The sequence below is a fragment of the Entelurus aequoreus genome, linkage group LG17, assembly GCF_033978785.1.
Source record: "Entelurus aequoreus isolate RoL-2023_Sb linkage group LG17, RoL_Eaeq_v1.1, whole genome shotgun sequence".
NCBI classification, from domain to species: Eukaryota; Metazoa; Chordata; class Actinopteri; order Syngnathiformes; family Syngnathidae; genus Entelurus; species Entelurus aequoreus.
Genome location: NC_084747.1, coordinates 41,864,397 through 41,874,396, shown reverse-complemented (window position 1 = coordinate 41,874,396; position 10,000 = coordinate 41,864,397). Strand labels below are relative to the sequence as shown.

Genomic DNA, 10,000 nt, shown 5'->3' with positions numbered 1-10,000 from the left:
GCATGGATGGAATTAATTGCCTTCACTGCATATGATGCTGGTTTGATTACCCTGTATGCTTATAAATATGCAGGAGAAATGAGCAACAACAACAAAATAATGTAAACACGTATGTGCGGCCAGGACATTGATTACAATTTTTTTTTAATAAATAGAAATATTCGTCAATCAAACTTTGTTATACATGTTTTTTGTATGATTAAAATCATTGTTTTTAAAAATATTTTTTAAAGTAAAAATTGCTAAAATTGCACATTTAATTAATTCATTATTTAATGTATTCATTAAAAAAAAATACACACTATTAATGATGACAATAATAATAATCAAACAATTGGAATAAAATAACACATATGCACATTAAATACAGGGTAGAAACTGAGATGAGACAGCCGCAAGCCTTGCCTCTGCTTTCGTGCGCAGTGTAGTTAAATCAATAAATTATTTAAATGAATAAATACTTAATTAAATATTGAAATAAATAATTGAATGATTAAGTAATTAAATGTACTTGTACAATAAACAAATTATTTGTTTTTATTAAAATTGTTATTTTTATTGTTATTTGTTATTTCATTGATACCTTTTAATCCCCAAGAAATGAACAATTTCAGTGAATGCCATATGTTTAGAAAAAAATAATTAAAAATAATTACAGAAAAAATTATTAATTAATGGTAGTACAAAAAACACTCCCATGTCTATACTCTTATTCATAGATATACATTTATTTAAAAATAAAATCAAAACATCTCACGCATACTTCTGTATCACATTTTCAGCTTATTTCTCACTACATTACGTCTTGTTTTTTCTTGCTTACATTATTTTAGAATAGCTTGTCCTTTAACATTGCCCCTTTTTGTTAAGAAATGAATGTTTACTGTTTTCAAATGTATCCTGGGCAGCACTTTGGAAACCCCTGATTTAAATGAGAATAATGATTTCATTATATACACTACCGTTCAAAAGTTTGGGGTCACCCAAACAATTTTGTGGAATAGCCTTCATTTCTAAGAACAAGAATAGACTGTCGAGTTTCAGATGAAAGTTCTCTTTTTCTGGCCATTTTGAGCGTTTAATTGACCCCACAAATGTGATGCTCCAGAAACTCAATCTGCTCAAAGGAAGGTCAGTTTTGTAGCTTCTGTAACGAGCTAAACCGTTTTCAGATGTGTGAACATGATTGCACAAGGGTTTTCTAATCATCAATTAGCCTTCTGAGCCAATGAGCAAACACATTGCACCATTAGAACACTGGAGTGATAGTTGCTGGAAATGGGCCTCTATACACATATGTAGATATTGCACCAAAAACCAGACATTTGCAGCTAGAATAGTCATTTATCACATTAGCAATGCATAGAGTGTATTTATTTAAAGTTAAGACTAGTTTAAAGTTATCTTCATTGAAAAGTACAGTGCTTTTCCTTAAAAAATAAGGATATTTCAATGTGACCCCAAACTTTTGAACGGTAGTGTATATTTTTTACCTCTTACCAAAAGAACAATCTTAATTAACATTTACTAAGACATTTATGCAATTAATTACAATTATAATCAATTAATGACACATTTAGGTCATTAAGTAAAGATGTATATATTTATTGAATATTGTTCCTTTTAATTATTCATACCTCACGCAGGGAGATAAACTAATTTTAAATATCTGACAATCTCGATGCTGCAACTTTGCCGCCATCTTGCGGACAACGTGAGTAATTCAGATCAATGACCCTGAATTGTGTACTGAAAGAGAACAGCATAGCATTTATTTGTATGACCCAATCCAAACAACCTTCCCTAGTCATGGCGCAAACAATAAAACAATGAAACCACCACAAAATGTCAGCACACATGGTCACACATAACATGACCTGCTCACTGAACTTTGTGGATATTGTAAAAAAAAAAACGTCCATGTACTATAAACATATCTAAAATACACCCATTTGAATCCATTACAAAGCCCGATGGGAAAAATGCAAAACACTCTCCGCACTTGTCCATGTTAGTTGCTTGATATTTCTGATTGACTACAAAATGTTAAGGAGGTCGTCACGGAAATAAACTCGGTAGAACTTTCTTAGAGACTTAATATCCAATTATATTAATGAAGATTATAGACGAAGGACCCAGATTTTCCTCGCCTGGGCGCGGGTCACCGGGGCCCCCCTCTGGAGCCAGGCCCGGAGGTGGGGCACGATGGCGAGCGGCTGGTGGCCGGGCCTGTCCCCATGGGGAGAGGCCAGGCACAGCCCGAAGAGGCAACTTGGGTCCCCCCTCCAATGGGCTCACCACCCAGGGGCCATAGAGGTCGGTCGGGTGCAGTGTGAGCTGGGCGGTAGCCAAAGGCAGGGCACTTGGCGGTCCAATCCTCGGCTACATAAGCTAGCTCTTGGGACGTGGAACATCACCTCGCTGGGGGGGAAGGAGCTTGAGCTAGTGTGCGAGGTGGCGAAGTTCCGGCTAGATATAGTCGGACTCACTTCGACGCACAGCAAGGGCTCTGGAACCAGTTCTCTTGAGAGGGGCTGGACTCTCTTCCACTCTGGCGTTGCCAGCAGTGAGAGGCGACGGGCTGGGGTGGCAATTATTGTTGCCCCCCGGCTCAAAGCCTGCACGTTGGACTTCAACCCAGTGGACGAGAGGGTAGCTTCCCTCTGCCTTCGGGTGGGGGGACGGGTCCTGACTGTTGTTTGCGCTTACGCGCCAAACGGCAGCTCAGAGTACCCACCCTTTTTGGATTCACTCGAGGGATTACTGGAGAGTGCTCCCCCGTGTGATTCCCCCGTTCTACTGGGGGTCTTCAACGCTCATACTGGCAACGACAGAGAAACCTGGAGAGGCGTGATTGGGAAGAATGGCCACCTGGATCTGAACCCGAGTGGTGTTTTGTTATTGGACTTTTGTGCTCGTCACAGATTGTCCATAACAAACACCATGTTCAAACATAAGGGTGTCCATATGTGCACTTGGCACCAGGACACCCTAGGCCGCAGTTCCATGATCGACTTTGTCACGAGGGAGGCGCTGGACATTGAGTCCGAGTGGACGATGTTCTGTACCTCTATTGACGAGGCGGCCGATTGGAGCTGTGGCCCCAAGGTGGTTGGTGCCTGTTGTGGTGGTAATCCTAGAACCCGCTGGTAGCGGTGAGGGATGCCGTCAAGCTGAAGAAAGAGTCCTATCGGGCTCTTTTGGCTCATAGGACTCCGGAGGCAGCAGACAGGTACCGACAGGCCAAGCGGTGTGGGGCTTCAGCGGTCGCGGAGGCAAAAATTCGGACAAGTGAGGAGTTCGGGGGAGCCATGGAAAACGACTTCCAGACGGCTTCGAAGCGATTCTGGACCACCATCCGCCGCCTCAGGAAGGGGAAGCAGTGCAATGTCAACACCGTGTATGGTGAGGATGGTGTTCTGCTGACCTCGACTGCGGATGTTGTGGATCGGTGGAGGGAATACCTCAAAGACCTCCTCAATCCTACCAACACATCTTCCTGTGAGGAAGCAGTGCCTGGGGAATCTGTAGTGGGCTCTCCTATTTCTGGGGCTGAGGCTGCAGAGGTAGTTAAAAAGCTCCTCGGTGGATGAGATGCGCCTGGAGTTGCTTAAGGCTCTGGATGCTGTGGGGCTGTCTTGGTTGACAAGACTCTGCAACATCGCGTGGACATCGGGGGCAGTACCTCTGGATTGGCAGACCGGGGTGGTGGTTCCTCTCTTTAAGAAGGGAAACCGGAAGGTGTGTTCCAACTATCGTGGGATCACACTCCACAGCCTTCCCAGTAAGGTCTATTCAGGTGTACCGTAGAGGAGGCTACGCCGGATAGTCGAACCTCGGATCCAGGAGGAACAGTGTGGTTTTCGTCCTGGTCGTGGAACTGTGGACCAACTCTATACTCTCCGGGTTGGGGAGGAGATCTTTCCCCAAGTGGAGAAGTTCAAATACCTCAGAGTCTTGTTCACGAGTGAGGGAAGAGTGGATTGTGAGATCGACAGGCGGATCAGTGCGGCGTCTTCAGTAATGCGGACGCTGTATCGATTCGTTGTGGTGAAGAAGGAGCTGAGTCGGAAGGCAAAGCTCTCAATTTACCGGTCCATCTACGTTCCCATTCACTTATGGTCATGAGAATTGGGTTATGACCGAAAGGACAAGATGACGGGTACTAGCGGCCGAAATGAGCTTCCTCCGCCGGGTGGCAGGGCTCTCTCTTAGAGATAGGGTGAGAAGCTCTGTCATCCCAGAGGAGCTCAAAGTAAAGCCGCTGCTCCTCCACATCGATGAGGTGGTTCGGGCATCTGGTCAGGATGCCACCCAAACGCCTCCCTAGGGAGGTGTTTCGGGCACGTCCGACCAGTAGGAGGCCACGGGGAAGACCCAGGACACGTTGGGAAGACTATCTCTCCCGGCTGGCCTCGGAACGCCTCAGGATCCCCTGGGAGGAGCTGGACGAAGTGGCTGGGGAGAGGGAAGTCTGGGCTTCCCTGCTTAGGCTGCTGCCCCCGCAACCCGACCTCGGATAAGTGGAAGAAGATGGATGGATGGCATTATATAAATATAATATGTACACACATATGTATAGGATGCATACATTTTTAAAAGTTTGAATCTTTTCGACTGCATGTAAAGTAACTATACATATATACAGTATATATAAATATACATACATATACAGTATATATAAATATATACATATATGTACATACATATGTATATATATGTGTGTGTGTATATATATATATATATATATATATATATATATATATATATATATATATATATATATATATATATATATATATATATATATATATATATATATATATACACATATATATACTGTATATGTATGTATATTTATATATACTGTATATATGTATAGTTACTTTACATGCAGTCGAAAAGATTCAAACTTTTAAAAATGAATACGTTGTGTAGTTATATTTTGCGGCTGCAGACTATTTTCCTTTCCTGGAAAATGGGGCAAAAAGGCTGTTTTGCCAGCGAAGGAGGCCGACCCCTGGCATAAATCATGCACTGGAGAGCACATTGTGTTGGTTTGGAGAGTTCCGCACAAAGGCTACGTTGTATTGGGGCCAGGTGAAGGTTAGGCCGATAAGACTGAACGACTCCCACGGAAGACTCCCAAAGCGCAGCTCCTATCTCGCCGCTGTCTGTATTGACCACACTTTGCCACGATAACAAAGAAACGTTCTCTCCGCACGGCGGGGTTGGAGGAAGGCACACTTTCACGACAGTCGAGACAGACGGATCAACATCGACATTTCACAATCTTACCAGGTGAGGTCAAAGGTCTGCATTTTCGATGCCGAGCGTGGACTGAGCATCTTGGCGCGGCGGCGGGCGCTGGAAACGGTCACCATGACGACCCGGCACAACACCACAGAGTTGACCTGCAAGTGGAGGAGGACAGCGTCAGCCTCCAATAAGATGGCCACCGCCACTTGGCCACCCCGCATGAATAAGTTAAACTCATACACACATTCTCATTCTTTGGGCGCCTAACCATTCCCTCCGATTCGATTCAGAATCGATTCTCGATTCAAACCGATTCTCACAATGTATTATTGGGTATAATTTAAACTTTTTCAAAACAGTTACAGGTTAGAAAAGCTCCTTCTGGTTGAATGGAGATGGCCGAAAAACGTCTTTTTAAAAACTGATTCTTATTGAAAAAAAAGTATATATAAACATATGTATGAATATATATGTATATAAATGATAAATTTATATATATATATATATATATATATATATATATATATATATATATATATATATATATATATATATATATATATATATATATATATTTATATAAACATACGTATATATATACATATATACATATATATACATACAAGTATATATATATATCAACATTGACACACACACATATACTGTATATATATATATATATGTGTGTGTGTGTCAATGTTGATATATATATATATATATATATATATATATATATATATATATATATATATATATATATATATATATATATATATATATATATATACTTGTGTGTATATATGTACATGTATATATATATACACGCATGTTTATATAAATGTATGTTTATATATACATATATATATATATATATACTTGTATGTTGATATCGATTTGATATCAGCAAAAAAAAAAAAGGTATCACATTATTATTGCTAGATATTACATACACATACAAAGTCACTAAGGAAGAAACGTAGTAGAAAGTGTCCAGTAACAAACGTGTCCACATCACTGAATTTACTGCATCATGAGAACTACTTTATAAATTATCATGACACCAAAAAATTATTAGCACTCCACTACAACTTAAACACAGCATAATAAATGGGTTAGTGCTTTTATGCCTACCATTGTTCTCTGATTGACCCATTTCACTTGATCAAACCTTTTCAGACATTCCACACGACAATATAATAAAAGTATTTATGATCTATGTTGATATCATATCAGATCAGTATCGGCCAATAGTCAAGGCTTTAATATTGATATTGGAATTAAAATGGCTGTATCAGAATGAATGACTAAAAAAAGCGTGTTTATTAGAGAACATTTAGATGTTTACTATCTCCCCTGCTTTGCACAAGTAAACACACTGCAGTACTGCTCATATCACACATGATATCACACACAAGTAAAGATGCTGCACAAATGCTTGTATCACACATGATATCACACACACATACACATGCTGTAGCACTGCTTGTATCGCACATGATATCGCACACAAGTAAACACGCTGCAGGACTGCATGTGTCGCACATAATATCACACACAAGTAAACATGCTACAGGACTGCTTGTATCGCACATGATATCACACACAAGTAAACAGGCTGCAGGACTGCTTGTATTGCACATGATATCTCACAGAAGTAAAAACACTGCAAGACTGCTCGTATCGCACATGATATCACACACACGTAAACATGCTGTAGGACTCTTCATATCACACATGATATTACACGCAAGTAAATATGCTGCATAACTGCTTGTATCGCACATGATATCGCACATACGTAAACATGCTGCAGGGCTGCTTGTACCGCACATGATATCACACACAAGTAAAAACACCACAGGACTGCTCATATAGCACATGATATCACACAAATGTAAACATGCTGCAGGACTGCTTATATCGCACATGATATCGCACACAAGTAAACACGCTGCACGACTCCTCATATCGCACATGATATCACACACAAATAAACACACTGCAGGACTGCTCGTATCGCACATGATATCACACAGACGTAAACACGCTGCAGGATTGCTTCTATCAGACATGATATCACACACACGTGAACAGGGTGCAGGACTGCTTGTACCGGAGCAAACCAATCGATAATTTTTTTTACTGATTTCTGACCAATATCCAATACCAAGATAAATAAATAATGATAAATGGGTTATACTTGTATAGCGCTTTTCTACCTTCAAGGTACTCAAAGCGCTTTGACAGTATTTCCACATTCACCCATTCACACACACATTCACACACTGATGGCGGGAGCTGCCATGCAAGGCGCTAACCAGCAGCCATCAGGAGCAAGGGTGAAGTGTCTTGCCCAAGGACACAACGAACATGACTAGGATGGTAGAAGGTGGGGATTGAACCCCAGTAACCAGCAACCCTCCGATTGCTGGCGCAGCCACTCTACTAACTTCGTATCAGGACAGTGTTTTCAGTGTTCACTTCTTGATACTTTATTATTCAGACATTTGTCACATGTCCCAAATGTGGATGAAAAGAGGTCACTTCCATGCCGAGGTGCTTCCTGATGTGAGACATTCGATGGTTGTTTATGAGCAGTCACGTCTTCTGATAAAATGTCAAATCTTGCTGTTTGACTCCAAACGCCAGCAAAAAGGAGAAATATTGTCGCTGCGTCTGAGCTCCAGATAATATTTGCTTTGGTTTCCTCCACACCAAAATATTGTGAGGACTTGTTTTTCCTGCCTGAGTAAAACCAGTCTAGTCCCCTAACTCCTATAATGGCTTCCTTGCTCTGGTGACCTTTGACCTAGATGGTACAGCCATTCACTGGCAGCCAAAGCAGGATTTTATTTGGACCCCTTCCCACTTTTTTATTTGTGTGAAAGGATTTTTATACTTTTTTAATCACACTTGAATAACCGCTCCACAGAGGATGCCATCTCCTCTGCACCTCCACCTGAGCCTAGAACATCTGGAAGGAAAGGACACACACGTGCGGATGTTGTTTCTGGACTTCAGCTCGGCGTTCAACACCATCATCCCGCAGCACTTGGTGAGCAATCTGGCCCCCCTTGGATTCAGTACCCCCCTATGCAACTGGCTGCTTGACTTCCTCACAGACAGACCCCAGTCTGTGAGAGTGGGCGACAACACCACCAGTCCCATCTCCCTGAGCACCGGCTCCCCCCAAGGCTGCGTCCTGAGTCCACTGCTGTTCACATTGATGACCCATGACTGCTGCGCCAGGTCCACTACTAACCACATTGTGAAGGACGACACAACAGTAGTGGGCCTCATCCGTGACAACAACGACATGGACTACAGGGAGGAGGTGAAACATCTAGTTGACTGGTGCAGAACCAACAACCTGGTCCTGAATGTCGACAAGACTAAGGATATCATCGTCGACTTCAGGAAGCACCAATCCAGCCACACTCCACTCTTCATCAACGGCACAGCGGTGGAGATGGTAAGCAGCACCAAGTTCCTGGGGGTGCAGATAACTGACAATATGACCTGGTCCCTACACACCGGAGCTCTTGTAAAAAGAGCTCAGCAGCGCATACACTTTTTGCATCGGATGAAAAGAGCAAAGCTCCCTCCCCCCGCTCGTAACACATTCTACAGAGGCACTATAGAGAGCCTACTGACCAACAGCATTTCTTTCTGGACTGGAGCCTGCAGTGCCTCAGACTGGAAGTCTCTGCAGAGAGTGGTGAGGACAGCGTAAAAGATCATCAGGACTCCTCTTCCTCCTATCCAGGAGATCGCAAAAAGCCGCTGCCTGACCAGGGCTCAGAAAATCTGCAGAGACTCCTCCCACCCCCACCAAGGACTGTTTTCACTGCTGGACTCTAGAAAGAGGTTCCGCAGCCTCCGTAGCAGGTTCTGTAACAGCTTCTTCTCTCAGGCCATAAGACTCTTGAACGCATTAAAATAATCCCCTCAATTCCCCCCAAAAATGGATGAACTCGCTGGAATATAAAGACAATATAACATACATCCATAAACGTGGATGCATATGCAAAAGTGCAATATATTTATCTGTTCTATTTATTTATATCTGCACCTTATTGCTTTTTTATCCTCCACTACCATGAGCTAATGCAACAAAATTTCGTTGTTATCTGTACTGTAAAGTTCAAATTTGAATGACAATATAAGGAAGTCTAAGTCTAATTTAATTTGATGCATAATATGTAGGGGTGTGAATCTTTGGACACCTAACAAACAATTCTTGATTCAAACCTGGATACAATGGATACAACTCAGTAACAAGCAGAGAAAGAATAATCAACCATGGGTGACAAAAGGATTAAAAAATGCTTGTAAGAAGAAGAATACACTATATAGAAAATGTATAGTACAAAGAACTATAGAGGCAGAAATTAAGTACAAAAAGTATAAAAACAAGTTAACAGACATACTACGATCATGTAGAAAAGAATATTACAGTGAATTATTGGACAGGAACAAAAATAATATGAGAGCAACATGGGGCATCCTCAATAGCATTATTACAAATGGAACTAAGAGGGACTACCCTCAATACTTCTTAGATGAAAATAAAAAAAATGACAACATAAAGGAAGTAGTTGAAAGCTTCAATAATTATTTTGTAAATATTGGACCAAAATTGGAAGAAAGGATTCCAGACCCAGTTCCAATTGAGGACTATAAATGATACCATAGAGCGAAATCCCAACTCCATGTTCCACAGTAATGTGACACAGGAGGA

The 10,000-nt window shown here is 41.5% G+C and overlaps 1 protein-coding gene across 13 annotated transcripts in view; it reads right to left on the bottom strand.

The window, feature by feature from the left end:
• The window catches only part of adgrd2 (adhesion G protein-coupled receptor D2), a 183,947-nt gene that overhangs the window by 50,873 nt on the left and 123,074 nt on the right, over positions 1-10,000 (bottom strand). For all 13 annotated transcript variants that reach the window (XM_062025704.1, XM_062025703.1, XM_062025701.1 and 10 more), the window contains one exon: positions 5,299-5,414. In XM_062025704.1, the coding sequence (XP_061881688.1) occupies positions 5,299-5,414 (116 nt within the window). The remainder of the gene's footprint in view (positions 1-5,298; positions 5,415-10,000) is intronic.